The 22,948-nt window shown below is 36.7% G+C and overlaps 2 protein-coding genes and 3 long non-coding RNA genes across 6 annotated transcripts in view; 2 read left to right on the top strand and 3 right to left on the bottom strand.

Moving 5' to 3' along the window:
• The first annotated feature begins 1,683 nt into the window (after positions 1–1,683).
• Positions 1,684–5,607, top strand: LOC113466330. Of its 2 annotated transcripts, none has more exons than XR_003390766.1 (2): positions 1,684–1,864; positions 5,409–5,607. It is a non-coding gene; the product is annotated as an uncharacterized LOC113466330 (long non-coding RNA). The 2 variants fall into 2 exon arrangements; XR_003390764.1 differs by lacking the exon at positions 1,684–1,864 and adding an exon at positions 5,231–5,320.
• On the top strand, positions 2,330–3,827 carry LOC113466328. Its single transcript, XR_003390761.1, has 2 exons — positions 2,330–3,374; positions 3,456–3,827. It is a non-coding gene; the product is annotated as an uncharacterized LOC113466328 (long non-coding RNA).
• Positions 4,347–5,368, bottom strand: LOC113466326. The gene is made up of 2 exons (XR_003390760.1): positions 4,817–5,368; positions 4,347–4,727 (listed from the first exon to the last, which is right to left on the bottom strand). It is a non-coding gene; the product is annotated as an uncharacterized LOC113466326 (long non-coding RNA).
• A 2,071-nt stretch (positions 5,608–7,678) lies between the features above and the next one.
• LOC103506452 (ADP-ribosylation factor-like protein 4C) overlaps positions 7,679–22,948 on the bottom strand; it is a 28,487-nt gene continuing 13,217 nt past the window's right edge. The window contains exons 2-3 of the mRNA XM_008470843.3: positions 8,684–8,858; positions 7,679–8,548 (exon numbers count right to left, since the gene is read on the bottom strand). Coding sequence (XP_008469065.1) covers positions 7,834–8,454 — 621 coding nt within the window. The 5' untranslated portion in view covers positions 8,455–8,548; positions 8,684–8,858 and the 3' untranslated portion in view covers positions 7,679–7,833. The remainder of the gene's footprint in view (positions 8,549–8,683; positions 8,859–22,948) is intronic.
• On the bottom strand, positions 19,776–21,206 carry LOC113466319. The gene is made up of 2 exons (XM_026821626.1): positions 20,167–21,206; positions 19,776–20,055 (listed from the first exon to the last, which is right to left on the bottom strand). Exons 1-2 carry the CDS (start codon positions 20,681–20,683, stop codon positions 19,820–19,822), a joined length of 753 nt encoding a protein of 250 aa, XP_026677427.1. The 5' UTR covers positions 20,684–21,206; the 3' UTR covers positions 19,776–19,819.

Here is a 22,948-nt window from a genome sequence, read left to right as displayed (position 1 = left end):
GGCAATGTTTTGTTTTGTTATTGTCCAATGTAGCTGAGAAAGAAAACACTCTTTCCTTGGCCAATACGTTATTTTTTTTGGTAGGGGGGTTTTTTTGGGAGGAGGAACTTGGCCTATTTTTCACATTTATGTTTTTTTGTGGGCGATACATAATAAACAGACCTACAAGTACTCCGGTACTTACATACATATCTAATCATATTATTATGAAGTTAAAATAAACTACAATATTTTACAAATGAAAGGCATGGTGTACTTGAAATGCAAATTAAGTAGGTAGGTACCTACTTAAGTACCTATCTATGTTGTCTCAAATGATTGCCAAAAAGTGAAAGTTCAACAATGTACTAAGTACCACATTTATGTCTAATAATCCCATCATTAATTTCTAAACTTTCAAAATCATCCACTTATATCATACATATAACATATATCATTTACAATATACTTACAGGGTGTTTAATTGATTATTATTACAGGTCTCATCAGTCATCATCATTTCTCATTGCTACTAAGGTAATTGTGAAAACTTGAAAAGGAAGTAAGGTCCTAATCTCCTAACAATGCAGCCCTCCTTTTTGGCTGGAGCTTCAATCAGCTTATAATGTTTCATCTAATAGGTACCTTTATACCTACACTGTGTCCCAGGCCACCCTTGTTACTTGTTTCTTTTTTTACTGTTCAACCTATGATGTTGAAGTTTTGCATGCAGCCCTTGGTAATGGTAAAGAATTTTGGGAGGTATGCGAAATTTGTAAGGGCCCCCAGGTGCGGCCGTAGGGAGGGGGGTGGGGTTAATATCTAGAAAGGAGCTCATTCAATAAGTCCAAGCTTATCTTCTTGGTGGTTTTATTAGGTAGTAATTAGGTAGGTAGGTATTATATTTATTATTAAATAGGTAGCTACAAGTACCTAGGTATGTCTCACATAAAACCCTATAGTCAAGGTTGAGTGGGTTTTATTGTAGGTAAATATATATCAAAGATCACCTGTCAATTCATGCATTATACATGGGATTGGGCATTACTTTCTGCAACCTGTGTCCAAGAGAGGAATGCAAGCTGCAACTCAACTAGTCAATCATATCTAGGCGCACGGTAGTGCGCCAGGCCAAGTTCTGGCCTCAGCACGCCAGTGTGTATATTACACGAAACATTTCGACCCATTTTTACCCCTATCATAACTCCGTTAATTTTCCACGCATTGTCATGAAATTTGGACCATAATTATGTTAAATTATACATGTTTATTATGCCTGCGAAATTCCGAAGTTCTAGCTTTAACGGAAGGGGTAGAAAGAACGGCTTGGAAATCGCTTATTTTACTACTGACTCACTGATTCACTGACTCACTCATCAAAATTATGAGGTACTTCCCGATGTCGTGGAAACTTGAAATTTGGCAGGATGGTAGGTCTTAATGAATAAGTAAAGGGAAAAATCTGAAAATCGGCAAAAGTTGCACTGGGCGCCGACCACAGCGGAATTAACCGCTTTTTGGCGGTTTTCGCTAACCGGTTAGAGATATTGAAAAAGTTATGAGAGTAGACCCACCCAAATCATACCTAAAATCCCCCATATAGGTAGTAATTTTTATGAACATCGGAACAACTTTTAGCGGTGTTTTACCGTATTTTTTTACCGTTAGTATTCCGACCGCTTTTTTACTGACTGAAGGGTTAATGTATAAATCTAAAACTAAGCAAGTTCAGCGACCTCTTTTGAAACTTCAAATCATATTGAACTCATCATTGTGATGTCTATACCTACTTGGAATCTACTGGTAATGAAAACAATAAATTCAAGTTAATGACTTCATGCGAAATATTAGGCATGAGATATTTCAAATGTGTTTCTATTCATAGGTATAGAGCATTCATAATAATTTATGTAGGTAGTTATATTCAAAAGAAAACTAGAGGTTCGCATTGTTTTAGCCTTTTGTCGTTTTATCTACTACTAGCTGAATTCCGTCGCTTCGCTCCGGAATCCCGCTAGTTCATCCCGAGGCATGGCCAAACTTGTAGAAAAGGCATGGCCGAACTTGTAGAAAATAATAAAAAATACGGTCGCGCTGAGCGCTCCCTACTAGCTGCATAGTTATCAAACTAAAAACATAAACGAAACTCAAAATGTTGGTCGAGAGCGGAACATTTCTCTCCCGCAGTCTCTGCACTCTGTGTATTTCTTATGGAGATTTTAGCGATCAAAAATTGATCATATCTCAGGATCGGTTTAGATTTTCGCAAAATCCTTTCTTATTGCACCCTGTCTTCCTTCTCTCTTCGATTTCGGGACGATAAGACCATAGCAGTTACAGTTCCCTCTATCAAACCTCTTAAAAAAATAAGAAGACAAGTGGTTTGAATTTTTAAGCAGTAAATTCTACATTTTTTCATTTACTTTATTTATAAAATAGAAAATTAAAAACAAAATTTACGCACAAACATGGATAAGAAAAATCAAAATAATAATCAAATGTACAATAACGGATAATTTCCATTTTAGACAATATGGATAAGAGTAGAAGAGGTGTAAGTATAAGTTAGTATTGTATGAAGATATAATTATGTAGTTTATTAATTTCTACATGCAGAGAACATGAACACGGATTAATGAAAATCATGGAACAATCAAGTTAAGCAACGTTACGCCAATTCGACGTCAAAACTTTTAGGTACATTAAGTAGGAAAGTTCTGAGGTACCTAACACTTTTTGTGTTTAATCTAGTAAAAAGGGACGCAAAGTATCTACAGCCGGGCGGTAGGCTTCATCTTTAACCCCATAGCCTTATTAAACACACGAATAATTGACAAACTACCAAGTTAGTGTACCTTGTACCTATCAAATTATACCTAAATCAATAACCAAGTACAAGTAGGTAAAAGGTAAACCAATTTTCGGCTTCAGCCTGAGGCGATAGCATGAGTCCCCGAAGGAGATCTGTGAAGTTGAGCCATGTTGCTGGCTTTTCCTGGTCCCTCTCTCAGGCTGGGTTAGATTAATGTGAGGAGGTGGGTATGGAGGGAAAACCCCTGCCCTGCCCCTACAAAGACCTTAGCATCAGTTATACAGTGAAGTTCAACCCCTCATGAAAAAAGCTGCATTTCTTCGCGGTTTAGAGCTTTTCAGAAAGACCGTGTTATGTTAGCATTTTGTTCTATGAATTTAATATGATCGTGATTAAGACTAGACATGGCAGAGGACAGGGCATTTATACATCAAGAAGCTCTAAATAATTGTGTTCTTTTAGAAAAACAAAAATATGCACTGCGAAAGTAATATTTTTACGTGTAAAAATAGGCTGTTTGCTCAAATTTTCTTTCCAATTAGTTTATATTTTCCGCGAAACGATATTTTAATTTTCGCAATAGGTAGATTATATAATACATATATCTAACAGATAACAGAAATAATATATTTACCGCGAAACGATATTTTAATTTTCGCAATAGGTAGATTATATAATACATATATCTAACAGATAACAGAAATAATATATTTACAAAAAAAACACGGTGGCAAGAATTAGAAGGGAAACATTTAGACTGAATGGACACGAAGACTAGAATCTCTACTATCAATATCAACATAATATATTTAAATTCAAACATCTTCAACTTCATCTAATAGGTAAAGGTGCCACCATAACGTACACGGATGTGATGTGCCACACCACATCAGGGCCGTATTCAAGATTTTGACAAGGGGGAGGGCCCGAGGGTCAAACCTGTGATGTACCGGCCCTGCACTCCACCGTTACTTATTTTTTAGTATGATCCATGTAGTATTATTGTAATTTTTGTTTAGCTTAACAAAGTTAGTCGTTTGACCCAAGCTAAAACTTATTCTTGTTTTGCAGGTTCACTTTACACAATTTCCCGATTGATCACTAGGTATAGTCCGTATATAGGTACTTGAGTCATGTGAAACTGTGGTCTCAGCAATGATCATCAGTGTGTATACTGTACAAACTAAACATAAATGTAGATTATTAGTTACCTATGTATTACTACTCAAGTATTACGGTTTTGTGGGTATAAAAGATCCATGATTTTGTGACGTAGGATCGAGACTTTACAGCTTTTACCAAATGAGCACACAGTAAGTTATTCTCAATGCCCCATAACGAAAATAATAATATTGAATGATCGAGACTTTACAGCTTTTACCAAATGAGCACACAGTAAGTTATTCTCAATGCCCCATAACGAAAATAATAATATTGAATTTTTTTGTACTTATGTGATCTTGTACATTTTTATTATATTTTGAATATGGGGAAATTATCGGAGATTGCATTAAATGGATATTGAGGATTAAGTTCAGGTCCTATTTCTTCATTATTTTGAATATGGGGAAATTATCGGAGATTGCATTAAATGGATATTGAGGATTAAGTTCAGGTCCTATTTCTTCATACACAGTATACTGTCTATGTGTAGTGTGTACGTATGTAGACAATGGCAGATGTGCATACTGTTGCACATTGAATAGTACCTACTCGTATAATATGTAGTTTGTTTACTTTTACAACTTTGCAATATCTGACTGGAATTATGAAACCCATCATCAAGCTCTAACACCAGCAGTCCAAGTACGGGAAATACATTATTTATAAATAACAACTACATACCTACTTGATTATTCTTTATTCTTGTTCTGTAGATTCCTGGTACCTATTCTTCGGCTTTATGAAATTCTCGCTGTAGCTCTAACAAACATACCTACAAGATGGTGGTTGCTTGTAGATGTTATTATTCTTTTTTTAAACATTGTCTTTATGAAATTCTCGCTGTAGCTCTAACAAACATACCTACAAGATGGTGGTTGCTTGTAGATGTTATTATTCTTTTTTTAAACATTGCTTTTAATTAATTTACAATTGTTCATTTGCCCATTTTTACCTATTGACAATACTGACTAGTTATCTATACTACTGTTAGAGATAAATAAACTCTGTTGGATTTAGTTACTAGATAGTTACTATTCTGTCACCTGGACTGATTTATAATTGAATACACATCCACAAATCCGCACACATACACACCTTTTCCCTTAGGTACCTACTCACAGTATCCCTATACCTACTGCATGTTACATATAATCTGCATAATCATAAAAATAAATATGTTCAGTTAATGTATAAATCTAAAACTAAGCAAGTTCAGCGACCTCTTTTGAAACTTCAAATCATATTGAACTCATCATTGTGATGTCTATACTTGGAATCTACTGGTAATGAAAACAATAAATTCAAGTTAATGACTTCATGCGAAATATTAGGCATGAGATATTTCAAATGTGTTTCTATTCATAGGTATAGAGCATTCATAATAATTTATGTAGGTAGTTATATTCAAAAGAAAACTAGGCATGAGATATTTCAAATGTGTTTCTATTCATAGGTATAGAGCATTCATAATAATTTATGTAGGTAGTTATATTCAAAAGAAAACTAGAGGTTCGCATTGTTTTAGCCTTTTGTCGTTTTATCTACTACTAGCTGAATTCCGTCGCTTCGCTCCGGAATCCCGCTAGTTCATCCCGAGGCATGGCCAAACTTGTAGAAAAGGCATGGCCGAACTTGTAGAAAATAATAAAAAAGGATAGAAAGTAATACGGTCCCGCTGCGCGCTGCGCGCTCTCTATTAGCTGCATAGTTATCAAACTAAAAACATAAACGAAGCTCAAAATGTTGGTCGAGAGCGGAACATTTCTCTCACGCAGTCTCTGCACTCTGTGTATTTCTCATGGAGATTTTAGCGATCAAAAATTGATCATATCTCAGGATCGGTTTAGAGTTTCGCAAAATCCTTTCTTATTACACACCTAGACCCTAAAAGGAATATTCATACCAAATTTCAGCTTTCTAGGTGTTGTGGTTCTGGAGATAGAGCGATCAGTGTGTGAAAATATGGAATGTGAATGAGTGAATGGATCTTGATTTTATAATATAAGATAAGATTCCTTTACTTAAATATAATTTGGACTTGAACATTATTAGAAATTAAAGCAAAATACGGGAATGGCTTAAAGGTACCACACGTAATATTTATATTATACACTAGCCGAAACCCGTCGCTTTGCTCCGCATTTCTGCTAGTAAATCCTTAAGGCATGGCCGTTCATATCACTCATCCATTTAGTGGTCTTGCTCGGCGTAGCTTAACAAAAACGAACCGGAAAATAGCCTACAACCTTCACGGGAGTGCAAGCAATAAGTTGACAAAGTTTCATAGTAATCGGATGAGCGGTTTGGCCAGGCATAAAGTTCGAACAAACAAACACACACACATTCATTTTTATATATTAGAAATTAGACAACATACTTTCTTCCTCGTTTTGTGGTACACTATGACTTGCCTATTCATAACAATGAGCGTCTATCAATGAACAACGAACAAACCAACAGCGACCACAAGACCTCAAAATTTCCTTAGAGGAACCAGTTCACTATTTAAGAGGGATTGAAATCTGGCAACCTTCGCCACAGCAGACCACAATCAACAATCTAAACCAAGCAAACAGCAATTGAAATTGACGACTATGTCTACATGAATATTAATATTATTGTATATTTTTATTAATATTATTATGCATGTTTCACGACATCCTACTAGTCAACTGTCATACGCGTATCAAAATTTACTGGCGTTTCTCTGATAAGAGGAAAACTTGTTCAGAATCAAAGACCTATCATATTAATAATTATTATAGGCTTCACTTTACAGAGGTCAAATGGACTCAAATTTTACATCCTTGAATTCCTTATTTCCTTCCTACATACAATAAAATGAACATCAACATAGGTATCAAAAAATGGTCTTTCTTTTATTTGAATCAGAAAGTTTATACTTCAATTCGGACAAATTGGCGTCCACTACACTGACTCAGGCAGAAAAAATTCCTTGGAAGTACGAAACTACGAAATCATTCTGATAAACATAAACAGGCTGATCGAGATTGCATTGAGTAGGCGAGACGTCTTCAGTCTTAACTTCTCAGTCTTTATTAGGACATAACGTAGTATTGGTCATTGGTTGCATTGCACAAACCAAGGAGTCATAACACAACTTGAGCAGAGGTCGTTGCATAGTCACACCAGACCACTATACTTCATGCGAATAGAAACACGCAATGACATCAGACCATGCAGGGAGTTATCAGTTATTCTTGTTACTATGATGTCATTTAGAGCGTGGATATTCTATTCCTTATCATGATAAAATTTCAAGATTTGACTAACTATTTAGTCATTCTGAGCCTAGTCGCTGTTTTGAATACTCTTGATCCCATGGTTGAAGTTTGGAATAATCATGATTAGTAAAAATGACTACATGGATCTAGATATACCTAAAATGAAGCAATTCTTATATTGTGTTACTACCTACGTCACTGAACCACTTCACAAAAATACTCTTGATCCCATGGTTGAAGTTTGGAATAATCATGATTAGTAAAAATGACTACATGGATCTAGATATACCTAAAATGAAGCAAATCTTATATTGTGTTACTACCTACGTCACTGAACCACTTCACAAATATCAATCAACATTGAAAATGTTTAAAGAACGTCAAAAAACATTACTTAGAATTTAGAGTGTTATGATTCCTGAGCTTATGAGGAAATTCACAAAGTTACAGAGTCCTCCATCAATATTATGAGGAAACTTGAGCTTTCTTGTAGCACCAGTTTGAGATCTAGGGTTTCACATAAATTCAATTTAATATAATTCTACTGAAAGTCAATCAATACTTTCAAAAACCGTGTCCATTCAGTATATATTCTATCACTTGGGTACATATTTTACCTACAAAGGCTCAAGTCTATTTCTTGACCTTATTCATTTTGTTTGTTTTCTGCAATTTTCGTTTCTTCAAGATGAGTTGATACAGTTCGTTGATTCCTTCATGTAGACCATCCCCAGTAATGGCACAAGTTGCTTGAATATAATACAGGTGCATATTATTCAGTTCATACAGTCCTAGTAGTTTCTCTATTTGTTTAATTTGTATTGCATTCGGCAAGTCTTGCTTATTGGCTAAAATTAGAATTGGTACGTTAAAGTTGTCATTGTTTTTGATAGTTTTGATAAGTTCGATTTTAACCTCTTCCATGCGCTCTACATCTGTACTATCAATGACAAAGATGATGCCGTCTGTACATCGGGTGTAACTCTTCCACAAAGGTCGCAGCTTTTCCTGCCCTCCGACATCCCAGATGAGGAAATTGATTCCTTTGCATTTTCCTATTTGGCCTTTGACTTTTTCACAATTGAAACCTATCGTAGGAACTGTGTTGAGGTATTGGTCAAACTTTAGTCGGTAGAGGGCTGTGGTTTTGCCAGCACTATCCAGACCTAGCATGACGATATGAACACTGGAGGATCCTGAAGCTTGCAGATTCTCGAAGAAGGCTGCCGAGTTTTTGCCCATGTTGGCACCCATGATGTGCAAAGTGTGAATCGTGTACGTTTGACAAATGAAAGCGTTGATGTCTCAACTCATGTTGAGCAGCTTGGGGATGAAGTCCACAGGGAACATGAGGGAATCATCAACGATAACGTAAAGAAAAGGCAAAGTGTGAATCGTGTACGTTTGACAAATGAAAGCGTTGATGTCTCAACTCATGTTGAGCAGCTTGGGGATGAAGTCCACAGGGAAACGAATAACGAACATGAGGGAATCATCAACGATAACGTAAAGAAACTTGTTAAATTATTTTCCAACCAGATCATCAAGTTTCACTTCTTGTTTGTGAAAACCTCTCCCGTTGGCTCAGTGTCTGCTGAGTGGTTTCATGTCACTCTTGTAAGGACTTGAATCTCTCAATCAATGGCCTCTATCTCATCCTGCAACAGAGAAAAGAGAAAGCAGGAAATTTAGATGTGTATTCCGAATGGTATTGGTATAATAACATCAATATGTACAATATAGGTGGTGATGTAAATCTACGTACGTAATGTTTCCTTTTTTAAAACATGTTGCAAAGTGTGTTTAAATTTAATTTTTTATTGTTTCTCATAAATTGGTAATAAATAAACAATAAACATGCAGGAAATAATGATGCTACGAATGTACGCAACGGCTGTCTTGGTTCATAATGATTTGTATGTGCCTACATACATACATATATCCACTATTCACATCTGCATACAGCATTGCTCAACTAATAAACTGCTTCAATTATTAGATATTATTATTGTTTACGATCCACTTCAGGATTTGTATTTATGTACCTATAAATACATACATACCTACCTAATGTAATACCCGACTTTAGTTTTAGTGCCATTAAAGTATAAAATGAGATTCGGTTAACTTAATTATGTATCTACCTAGGTTAGATATTATTATTGTTTACGATCCACTTCAGGATTTGTATTTATGTACCTATAAATACATACATACCTACCTAATGTAATACCCGAGTTTAGTTTTAGTGCCATTAAAGTATAAAATGAGATTCGGTTAACTTAATTATGTATCTACCTACGTGTTATAATATTACTTTAACTCTCTAAACGAAAAACGATCTCATCAAAAAGAAATGTTAAGGGAGTTTTTTTTATGAAAGCCTGAAAGTTGCCGACTTTATAGCACGAAAATTTCCACTTTATGTAGGATAGTAGAATGGTGAGTTCAAAGAATAATTTCATTATTATTTAGGTATACATAAGTATCTAATATCTAATATCACTGCCAATGGACTTGTCGTTAGATGAGATGTTTTATATATTGAGTTGATTGTTTTAAATACATATTTTACTTTCATCAGGTAAAAACGTTAGATGAGATGTTTTATATATTGAGTTGATTGTTTTAAATACATATTTTACTTTCATCAGGTAAAAAAAAAAAAAAAATAAATAAATATAATAATAATAAAGCAAAGTTGAATGTTATATCTACGAATACTGATATCATTATTGGGAGTTTTGATATGAACTGCTTCCTGTATTCTGAATACATAATATGTAGATGCATCTTTTATATAAATTAAAAATAAATTTATCAAAATATCAATATCAAGTACCTACTAATCTAAAGAGAGTAGATTGAGATTAGAATAGAGATAGATTAAGATTAGGTAGAGATGGATTTAAGATCTTATTAATAAGAGCGGTTTTCTGTTTGTGTGTAAGAGGTCAGCAACAAGCAATCCGCCGCAGGTCGCTGTTGCCTGTTGCTAGGTTAGGTTGCCCCAGTGTAAAGGTACCTTTAGATAGATTAAGATTAGGTAGAGATGGATTTAAGATCTTATTAATAAGAGCGGTTTTCTGTTTGTGTGTAAGAGGTTGGCGTCTAAACAGTAAGTTGTAGAAACTTGAAATTTTGTACACAGGTTCATATTTTTATGGCGGTGGTTATAGGCTAGGTTAAAATTTCCTAAAGTCAGCCGTTCGTGAGTTATTCAAGAAATTCGAAATTTTTGCCCGACTTTGGGTCACATTTTGGCCTGGAAGTTGAAATTTGTCACGATGACCTATATTTTTTCATGTGGTGTGGTGTGTGTGTGTGTGTGTGTGTATGTGCGTTGTGTGTGTGTGATGAGGTGTATGTGTGATGGGTGTGGTGTGCCAGCTCTAAAAACTGGATGTGCATCAAACTTATGAGAGGTCATCATCACACACTACCTCCGAGGAAAAATCATCTAAATTTTCCATTGAACTATTCTGATAAACTTCTGAATCTCTATACTATTCTGTAGGTATAGTAATATGGCTATGAACTTTTACAGCTTGATGATTGATTGATTGATTTCAGGAGTCCATCGTATCCGATGTTTCCATTGTGTCCAGTATTCTCATACATATGACGTTCCTCTGGTGACTCCGGAGTCCTGCTTTGGACTTGCAGATTCTACTGCATGCTATACATTGCAGTTCATTGACTGGGGTCACTAGGGGTTGTGTTGTTGTTGGTGATGTTCCTGTTGTTACTGCTACTATTGATCCTGCTGGTGTATTGGTGCGTGTTAATACTTTAATCGGTTTCACAGATTCTGGCCCAGTATTATTGTGTTTGTTACGCAGGTGACTTAGTAGTCCAGCTTTACTTCTGCATTCCAGATTGCAGGAGGGGCATTTTAGGTTTGGGTTGGTGCCAGTGTTTGGTTCTGGTGTGCTGTTTTGGTCATGCACCTCTGCAATATGTTTATAGATATACTGGCGACCAGACTCAGATTCTTTGGTGAGGTTACATATTGGGCATTTCCATGAGTATTGATCTCTTGCAACATGCCTTTCCCGTCTATCGTATTCTATTTTTTCCAGCTGTTGAGTTTGGGCTGTTTCGACCTTCTTGTTGATGCATTTTCTCCATTGGTCCCTGTTAGCTGCAATGTGCCTCCAGTTTGCAGTGTCTATTTGGAGTTCTTTGAAATCTTGTTTTAATGCGTCAATCCATCTTTTCTTTGGTTTTTGTTGTTGACGTTTTCCTTTTTTGAGCTCGGAGAAGGCTACTTGGTGTGGTGTTCTTCCTTCATCCATACGACTTATATGGCCGGCCCATCTCAGTCTCCTTTTCTGTATTATGTTGTTGATTGATAGCATCCCCGTTTTTTTCAGGACTTCTTCGTTTGGTGTTCGTGGTGTTCTTCCTTCATCCATACGACTTATATGGCCGGCCCATCTCAGTCTCCTTTTCTGTATTATGTTGTTGATTGATAGCATCCCTGTTTTTTTCAGGACTTCTTCGTTTGGTGTTTTGTCAGTCCACTTGATTCTGCAGATTGTTCTTAGGCATCTTAGATGGAAGGCGTTCAACACATTCATATGATTAGTTGTGGTAGTCCAGCATTCAGACGAGTAAAGTAATGTACTTAAGACTACGGTTTCATATATTTGGAGTTTCGTTTTGAGGCTTAACTCGTGGGGCTTCCAGACTCTGTCGTATAAGTTTCTGAAGTTGATGCTGGCACTGTTAAGCCTGTGCTGGATGTCTTTGTCAATCTGTCCATTGCTTTGGATGACAGTCCCAAGGTATTTGAAGTTCTGGACAGTTTTTATTGCTTTTCCGTTGATAGATATATTTTCTTCGGGTGTGTTGATAAACATTACTTCAGTTTTCTCTTCGTTGACACGTAGTCCAAGCTTTTGTGCCTCAGAGACTGGCAACAAAATAAAAGATCAAAATCAACGACTTCGGATCTGGAGCAATTACTTCAATAAACTTTATAATCAAGAATCTCAAACAGATGAGAATGCTGTAAGGATAAATAATACAGGAAACCTCCCAATAGTCAGTGACGACCCTCCGACCAAAGAAGAAATCCGGGCAGCCTTGAAGCACATCAAAAACAACAAAAGCCCTGGAAATGATAACATCACTGGTGAAATGCTCAAAGCCGGAAATGAGGAAATTGTTGATATTATGTATAAGTTATTGCAACAGATCTGGGAAGAAGGAAATGTACCGAAAGAGTGGAAAGAAGCCCTTATTATACCTATCCATAAAAAAGGGAGCAAAAGCAAATGCGAGAATTACAGAGGCATCTCTCTCCTCTCTGTACCCAGCAAAATCCTGTCCAGAATAATCTACGAAAGATTTAGGAAATTGTTGATATTATGTATAAGTTATTGCAACAGATCTGGGAAGAAGGAAATGTACCGAAAGAGTGGAAAGAAGCCCTTATTATACCTATCCATAAAAAAGGGAGCAAAAGCAAATGCGAGAATTACAGAGGCATCTCTCTCCTCTCTGTACCCAGCAAAATCCTGTCCAGAATAATCTACGAAAGATTGTACCCCACCATCGATACATTTCTCAGAGATACACAATGTGGATTTCGAAGCGGCAAGTCTACATCAGACATGATTTTCACAGCACGCCAGTTAATTGAGAAATCCATTGAACAACAAACACCTCTGTGTATAGGATTTGTTGATATATCGAAAGCCTTTGATTCTGTAGACAGGTCTATGCTTATCAAAATTCTGGAAGCCCTAAAATGTCCGAAAAACCTACTCGGAATCATAAAATCTCTATATGACCAAACCGAGTCAAGCGTACAGATCGAAAATACATAGAAGTATATTAACCACCCCCCCCCCCACCTATTCAGAAATGTAGTCTGATATAATTTTGAGCGCCGCAGGCGAAATTTTTCAAAAGTATTCTCCTATTTGTACCTGAAAACTGCTTTTTTTTGCACATTTAGGAGTGTTTGTACAAATCATAAAAAGCTTCGCGGGCCACAATGGTCTGGCAGGCCACATGTGGCTCGCGGGCCGCTAGTTGGAAACCCCTGCTCTAAATTCTAAAAACTGGATGTGCATCAAACTTATGAGAGGTCATCATCACACACTACCTCCGAGGAAAAATCATCTAAATTTTCCATTGAACTATTCTGATATACTTCTGAATCTCTATACTATTCTGTAGGTATAGTAATATGGCTATGAAGATCGAAAATGACAAATCACCAGCATTCCAGATAAAAACGGGTGTTAGACAAGGCTGTGTACTCGCTCCACTTCTGTTCATCACATACATGCAAAATGTTGCTGAGAAACAAATCGGCGGCATAGATCTGAACTATAGGAACGACTCCAATATGATCAACAGGAGAAACCTAAAAGCGGCAACTAAAATCAAACACCTGCATATCTTGGATTTAATGTTCGCCGATGATTGTGCGCTTGTTGCCGAAACACCAGAGCTACTACAAGACTTTTACAGCTTACAGGTATTTCTACTTGCATGCTTGCATCTTCGTCTTTTTAATTCACCAGAGGCGAAATTATTATTATTTTATTTCACAGATATGGGTCCTTCGGCTAAGACTAATATTATGTCAACAGTTACCTAGTCTCCGCCAAAAGTTGGGTAGGCCAATAATAATATCTTTAAACCCTCCGCTCCGATTGAAATGTAAAATGTAAAGAAAAATAAATTTATTTAAAGTAAAAGTTTCAAGTCCGTTTTTAGAATTACCTAGGTACCTATTAAATACAAATTAGCTGTAGGCAACGATTGACTATTCCTATTTGAGGTTAGGTATTTTTTGTACAGAAATAGATATACCAATTTTGGAATTAATTGACTCTGTCTGAATTGGATTTTATACTGTGCAACTTTCACCTCTCAAGCTTGAGCAAGCGATATAGCTGAGGGCCCAATACATATAATACTGATTACATTGGTGCGTGAGCTGAGGAGATTATACGGACAGTATTCCTTTTATAATGCGGAAAGAATCACTTGAAATCATAATATGAAATCATGTGCGTGAGCTGAGGAGATTATACGGACAGTATTCCTTTTATAATGCGGAAAGAATCACTTGAAATCATAATATGAAATCATTAGGTAGGTACCTGCGATCCAATTAATGCTGCACTCTCACTTGATTGCTCAATGAGCAACGCAATCTCTGCAATAATTACTTTAAACCTAAACTAAGTAGGTAATAAGATAATAAATAAGCACCAGTCACAAATCACACTCTACCATGCAAAAGATGTAAGTTTAGGGCCCCAATAGGTATCCAATAAATCCTCTCTTTCATGGTACAGACACCATCGGATCAGTTTCCTCTAGGGTGAGTGTTGTACATAATATTATATGGTCCATATATTTCCCCTTCTATTAGTTTATAAATAGCAGGTACATATACCTATGGGTACCTATTTGTGTAATGTTTTCGGTACTGATTATTTGTGACCGAATGACCACATACTCACTGAGAGCCGATCTAAATTTTATTGTGCCAGCTAAGTATCTACTCATTTCAAATTATGTGACCGAATGACCACATACTCACTGAGAGCCGATCTAAATTTTATTGTGCCAGCTAAGTATCTACTCATTTCAAATTATAAAAAAAAAGTTTGGAGCAAGATAAACTTATTATTATAATCTTTCACAAAAAATAATATGAGAACCAAAAATCTAATATGTAGGTACCTACTTTACAGTTTGACCTGTTTGACCCTTGATCTCTTTGTAATGAAAACATAAACTATACATTTTATTGTATGCATATGGATATAGTGATATTACCAATAGCCTATAGTCAGTGCAGTGGGGTAGGAGTGAGATTTAACATGTAGGTACCTCAGTATAATAATAAGTATCAGCTAATAGCTATAGCCTTTTCCCCCTTGTATGACAATAAATACACATCAATATCACGTTGATATTATGTACATACTCGTGTGAGACATGGGGGTTGCACTCCTCAAGGTAAGTTGAGTCTCCAAGATAAATGTCTAACATTGAGTAAACTCAAAATTCCTACTAACACTCCTCAAGGTAAGTTGAGTCTCCAAGATAAATGTCTAACATTGAGTAAACTCAAAATTCCTACTAAATTATTATAATTTCTTTTTAAACGGGGTAGAATAATAATAATAATAATAGACTCTTGAGTGGAAGGTAACCACTAGGCGAGGTTAACGCCTTAGGCGTTCTCTACCACCTAACCCTTAGAGCTCCATTATTATGTGGTCAAATTCTCAAATAATTGAGGATAAAATTCCGTACCTCGGCTGGCATCGAACCCACGCCCTCCTGTTTACCAGGCGAGCGTCTTGACCACTACGCCACCGAGGCAGGTTTCATTTCCCCTTCTTGAACGGGGTAGAAATTCATTTCCCCTTCTATTAGTTTATAAATAGCAGGTACATATACCTATGGGTACCTATTTGTGTAATGTTTTCGGTACTGATTATTTTACATACATACTGACAGATACCTATAGATAGTTCAGAATTCTGTGCTGGGCTTCGGATCAAGATGATCCTTTAACTGTTGAATCAACATTTGATAGGTCTGAGCTTTTGGGTCGTCAGGGGTACAAATATCGTACAACTTTTGATATACCTACTTCAGGTGTGAGAGCATGTAACAAGATAGGTATCAATTTTAGATTCCCCAACATTACCCTTGAGCCTCATGAAAGTCTCAAGCCTGTGTATAAAGTTCGCAATCGATTCCCCCTCTTGCTGGGTTCGGATCCTCGTCGCCAATGTTAGATAAAAGAAATGAGAAAAAAGACAGCTTGGAAAGAAACGGAATGTATCACTTTATATTTTTCCACACATGGCCTTGTTGCTTAGCGTGTAAACAAATAAAATAAAATAATATATTTTTCGACTGACTCGACTTCGAAAAGTCGACTGGCCGCAACACACAATTCTGGACTATCTATTGGTATCTGTCAGATACACAATTACACATACATAGGTAGGTAGGTACCTACATAATATTATATCCTGTTTCGACTAACTTGAGTGTATTGATATTCCACCACTAGGTCTTAGCTTGAGAATCACCGAACAATATTGAAATATGTATAGTAGGTACATATAGGAATACAACAGGCAGTGTATTGATATTCCACCACTAGGTCTTAGCTTGAGAATCACCGAACAATATTGAAATATGTATAGTAGGTATAGGAATACAACAGGAAGTGTATTGATATTCCACCACTAGGTCTTAGCTTGAGAATCACCGAACAATATTGAAATATGTATAGTAGGTATAGGAATACAACAGGCACACATTTCACATTAGTTTAATAGCATGGAATGCTGCATTATTCAAGGATGACAGCTTGGAAAGAAACGGAATGTATCACTTTATATTTTTCCACACATGGCCTTGTTGCTTAGCGTGTAAACAAATAAAATAAAATATATTTTTCGACTGACTCGACTTCGAAAAGTCGACTGGCCGCAACACACAATTCTGGACTATCTATAGGTATCTGTCAGATACACAATTACACATACATAGGTAGGTACCTACATAATATTATATCCTGTTTCGACTAACTTGAGTGTATTGATATTCCACCACTAGGTCTTAGCTTGAGAATCACCGAACAATATTGAAATATGTATAGTAGGTATAGGAATACAACAGGAACACATTTCACATTAGTTAATAGCATGGAATGCATTATTCAAGGATAGATTTGTTTTTAGATATTTTAATGAAGTTTAGTAATAATATAGAGGACCCCAGCAGGTACAAGTTTAGTGTTAATCAGAGCCATATTCAGGATTTTGTTGAACATGAAGGATCCGAATAGAGAAACGAGAGATCCCACAGTTGATTCATCCTGTATACTATGGCATGGGTTGATTGGAGGTGCTTTATATATGATACACAGTTCATAAAAAAAAGTTCATCGGTTGGATAATATTGTAGGTAAAGTTTAGTGTTAATCAGAGCCATATTCAGGATTTTGTTGAACATGAAGGATCCGAATAGAGAAACGAGAGATCCCACAGTTGATTCAGCCTGTATACTATGGCATGGGTTGATTGGAGGTGCTTTATATATGATACACAGTTCATAAAAAAAGTTCATCGGTTGGATAATATTGTAGGTACCTACTACCTACAATGTACCTACTAGGGACCATACATCAAATTAAACCTCGGTTGACTCCCAATAATATTTGAGGGAGGGAGGGGAGAGGACTAGGTATCTGTACCTATTATGACGCGACGTAAGGCAAAAAACATGTCTCAATACAGGGTACATTAAACTTGAAGCTTAAGACAACGCAATGAAACGTATAGGAAAGAAAGTGTGTGAGTGAGAGAGAGAAAACGTCTTTATTGATTTCGTGATGAAAAGGACATCTACCATATGATATAATAACCGAGGACCGGCGCGAACGACCTTAACATATAAGTGTTAAAGCGCCTTATCGAAAAAAAAAAAACCTTTTCCAGCGGAAAAATTGAATTTAGTTTTTCACAGCCCTCCCGTCTTCTACAACATTGCCAGCCTAGTTAGCTTAGTTGGTAGTGCGTCTGCCTTGTAAGCGCTAGGCCGCCGGCATAAATTAAGTTAAGGTTCAGCCAGCCTAGCTAGCTTAGTTGGTAGTGCGTCTGCCTTGTAAGCGCTAGGCCACTGGGCTCGATTCCCGCCCGAGGCGGATTTTATCCTGATGGGATAATGTTCGTTCTCGGAACGGCTGGCTTTCTCCTATCCCGTCTTCCTTCTCTCTTCGATTTTTGGGACGATAAAACCATAGCAGTTACAGTTCCCTCTGTCAAACCTCTTAAAAAAAAATAAAATAAAATAAAATCTACAACATTGCAAAGGCACCCACACAGGGTCAGTAGTTTTCTAGCATCATGTATGTTTTTCAGGTAGACAAGTGATTATTTCGCTTGGAAGGACAAGAGATAACAAGCACTCATTCTGATCCTTGAATAAAGCGCAAGTTTTCCTGAAAGATGGAGACCTGTGCTCCAAAATTTCTTCGGAAAAAAACCGCGTGTTTCGTAACGGTACGTATAGGTACTAGGTATCTAATGGTAGATAAATTTTTCCTACTAGTACAAAGCAACGTTATTGAAGTGGACTCTAGCACATCAGGTACGTATAGGTACTAGGTATCTAATGGTAGATAAATTTTTCCTACTAGTACAAAGCAACGTTATTGAAGTGGACTCTAGCACATCAGGTACGTATAGGTACTAGGTATCTAATGGTAGATAAATTTTTCCATTTTCCTACTAGTACAAAGCAACGTTATTGAAGTGGACTCTAGCACATCAGGTACGTATAGGTACTAGGTATCTAATGGTAGATAAATTTTTCCTACTAGTACAAAGCAACGTTATTGAAGTGGACTCTAGCACATCAGGTACGTATAGGTACTAGGTATTTAATGGTAGATAAATTTTTCCATTTTCCTACTAGTACAAAGAAACGTTATTGAAGTGGACTCTAGCACATCAGGTAGGTACGTAAAGGTACTAGGTATCTAATGGTAGATAAAGTTTTACTACTAGTTGCGTTGATTTCATTCATATTCCTAGATTTCCTACATATAGGGATTTACACAACGGAGGAAAATAATAAAATTCTAGAAGAACATGCATGAGAGGAATCATGCGGCATGAACCTAATTATTTGTTTCCGCTGGATAGACAATCCTGTAATTTCATTTTACACAAGGAAACATTGCATACAGGCACACCTCGCAGCTATAGGGATTTACACAACGGAGGAAAATAATAAAATTCTAGAAGAACATGCATGAGAGGAATCATGCGGCATGAACCTAATTATTTGTTTCTGCTGGATAGACAATCCTGTAATTTCATTTTACACAAGGAAACATTGCATACAGGCACACCTCGCAGCTAGTCAACTTCTCAAGTTAATCTGCAAGTCCCCTTACAGGTACTTGAGGACAATTACCTACAAACTACAATTAAAATAATAACAGCAATGATGATAATTGTTAACAAAGACTGGACAACCGTACATCTAATTACAATAATAATATTGTTTCTCATTCTAATTCATGTAAAAAGAGAGAGAGAGAGAGAGAGAGAGAGAGAGAGAGAGAGAGAGAGAGAGAGAGAGATTTAAAACGTGTATTGGATACGAGCGAAATGAGACAAATACGAAAAGGGAAAGTAAAAAGGAGACTGAGAGAGATAGAGAAAGAGAATTAGTTGACGCAAGTACACAGAGAGTTAGTTGATATACCTACGTACTAAAGAGAGAGGGGGGGATGCAAAACATTATGATATAAGAGATTAGAAGAAGTCTTTGTATAGTAGAAGAAAGACGGAGGACGAAGCAAAGAATGTGAAAGATGAAAGGGAGAGAGAGAAAGTGAAGGAAGAATATTATAACAAGCTGGGTCCGTCCCTCCGGGAATTTTTTAGCCGGTAGTGATTAGAGAAAATCAGTACCTATGTATGTACCTACCTAATTTGTTTAATATTCAGTTTATTATTCTTCTTGGTTTGAGTTAGTTTAGATAATCCATTCGTGTTCCAAAATGCAACTTTTAGGGCACCCTGTATACCAAGGTACCCCGATATCAGTTTTTTTGAGTAGAAAAATCATCCTGGCTTTGAAGGTAAGACACAATACTGGGTTGTGCCAGGTTTCGATTGGGAACAGGATTTGGAATACCTACCCGCTGCATGAGTGTTGAGGTGTGAGTACTAAAATTTTCTTCTGCGTCCTCACCAATTTGCATTAGGCTACTCGCATTGGAACCATTCAAATCAATACTTGAATTATGATGCACTTTTTTGACGGACGATGTTTCACCTGGGGATTCAGAAAGGGCCCGCTTGTTTCTATTATTGGCATTTGAGCTACCTGTTTCTCCTCTTCTATCATATGTAATTAATTTTCCGTATCTTACCACAGCATATTTACCTTCATTTCGCAATTTTCTCATTTCTTCTAACAAAGCTTCACGTGTATCTCGGTCTTGTGGGGGGCAATCTTCCTTGATATGAATAGGTGTACCCTTGAATTTTTTACTATTTTTCAGAATTTCAATTTTACGTCTTTGTGTTGTGAGTCCCAATAAAACGGGTCTGGGTTTCTGCTGAGGCTTTCCCAATCTTCTGCAAAAATCAAGTTCCAAAAGTGAAAAACTATAAATCTGTAGATTTTCATTGATCAATTTAAAGATTACGTTTTCCAATTGGTTTCTATCGCTTTCCTCCGGGATTCCAAAAATAACCAAATTTTTGCGTCTTTTCTCATAGTCCAAATTTTTCAAACTTTTCGAGTGCTGATTAAGTTCCTCTTTGACCAAATCAAAATTGTTTTGAATGCTATCAAGTTTGGTACTGATCGTATTATGATTACCTGTTTGCATAGTCTTAATAGTTTGCATTTCTCTAAATAAAGCTTGGAGAGTATACTCATCTGTTGTATTAGGCATGATGTAGGTACGAGTATGTTAGTGGTTAAATATTATAGGTATGATGTGTAGGTACCCAGCACTAGATTTGGTTAATGTTATGTGAACAAATAACTCTGTTATGAGAAGGGTCGTAAGACTAGTAGTAGCTATGACCTTGGAGTTGTGCTTCTATCAATCAGATAGTAAGTTTAACAGCTTAACATGTTAACTACTTGTGATTCGGATCGTATTGATAGTATTTGGACTCCACCTTCTACGATGCGCAGTGGGTTTTCTATCTCTAATTTAATATTTTTTCCAAGGTTGGTATTCTTCTCAGTCCCCTGGTTTGGTCATGCGCAAATGATTAAACTTTGATTTATTATTTGAATGGTAATTTCTATCGATGCGTAAGTTCTAATCTACAAGGGAATTTAGCCATCTTGAAAACATCGCGTACCTTGGAACCAATTACTTTAAATCGTCACTTACGTGCGTACATACCAGGTACAGACAAATAACCAAACTCAAAATGAAGTTTACACATTAAAATTGAATTAAAACACAAAATATTATTGAAAAAGTACTTAAAACCAATAAAAAAAGATTTAATTTTGAAGAGCAAAAAAACAACGGTCGTCACTTAATAAGAGCACTTAATAAGAGCAGTACTTATCGTCCCGAAATCGAAGAGAGAAGGAAGACAGGATAGGAGAAAGCCTGCCGACAGAGGGAACTGTAACTGCTATGGTCTTATCGTCCCGAAATCGAAGAGAGAAGGAAGACAGGATAGGAACACAGAGGGAACTGTAACTGCTATGGTCTTATCGTCCCGAAATCGAAGAGAGAAGGAAGACAGGATAGGAGAAAGCCAGGGGGAACTGTAACTGCTATGGTCTTATCGTCCCGAAATCGAAGAGAGAAGGAAGACAGGATAGGAGAAAGCCAGCCGTTCCGTAACTGTACTTTTTTAAGCGAATGCAAATATCAAGTTTTTTTTTAAAGAGGTTTGACAGAGGGAACTGTGACTGCTAGAGAAATCGAAGAGAGAAGGAAGACAGGATAGGAGAAAGCCAGCCGTTCCGAGAACGAACATTATCCCATCAGGATAAAACCCGCCCCGGGCGGGAATCGAACCCGCGGCCTAGCGCTTACAAGGCAGACGCACTACCAACTAAGCTAACTAGGCTGGCTACCCGGGCGGGAATCGAACCCGCGGCCTAGCGCTTACAAGGCAGACGCACTACCAACTAAGCTAACTAGGCTGGCAAATAACTTCTTTAAGCGTTAATTATTGGTGTGAAGCCAGCCATAGATTGAATTCTTTTCTCTGGAAATGATGTTTACATTTTCTTTGGAAAAAGTTTTCCTCTGATTGGTTGAAATAAACCTTTTACAGACACCGAAGCGAATACAATAGTCCGTCCCTTATACCTTTTTATTACTATTGTAATAATAAAGGAAGGACGGACTAAAAACTAGGAGGGGAAGACATGAAGTACTTACAAAGGAGAGAGAGAGAGAGAGAGAGAGAGAGAGAGAGAGAGAGAGAGAGTAGGAACTTGGAGGAAGAAAGAAGACGTGATAAAAAATACAACGGAGAGAAAAATTGCTGGGTTGACTGAAGCGGACAGGATAGAAATAATAATAAAGAGGAGAGCATATAACAATAGCTAGGTATACCATATAGTATACCAGTATTGTGGATATGTATAGTAATAGGATGGGAGGTAAAGCTTTTGTTTTGTATAAACAGGAGCTATAGGTAGTTATGAACAAGAAACAGTAGGAGAACAATGAAAATTGAAAATTAGAAGGAAAAAAATAATAAAAATAAAAGCTGAGCTAAAAATCTTCATGAGTCAGTTGATAAAAACACCACAGTGGATGAGCTGATAATTATGAGGTACTTATTTTCCAATTTACTATTTATTATACCTTTGTTAATTTGAATTAATTCAATTGACTCTGAATCACTTCCATGTGTGGCTGGCACGTGTACCTATACAGAAAAACACTGACAACGGCTCAGGGTAGGTAGACCCTATCATTTCCAACAAGGTTCTGTGGGTCACTTTCCTAACTTCGGCTTCGTTTCCGAGAAATGTCCAAAAAACCACCTTTTAAAAAATGCTGACCTTGTGTCAGTTTTTGAGTCATAAATTTTTCATATTAATCGATAAACTGTTTTTGTTAAAACCACGAGCCAGAGCACAAAATTTTGATCCGAATAGACCTGATCTCCGATTTCCAAAGTTCAGGTTTGATGTGTTTTTTCAAGCTCAGAAAAGATTTACCTGATCG

This window comes from Diaphorina citri, unplaced genomic scaffold (genome assembly GCF_000475195.1).
Source record: "Diaphorina citri unplaced genomic scaffold, Diaci psyllid genome assembly version 1.1 scaffold12, whole genome shotgun sequence".
NCBI classification, from domain to species: domain Eukaryota; kingdom Metazoa; phylum Arthropoda; class Insecta; order Hemiptera; family Psyllidae; genus Diaphorina; species Diaphorina citri.
Note: the sequence above shows the minus strand (reverse complement) of the source record. Positions and strands in the feature narration are given on the sequence as shown.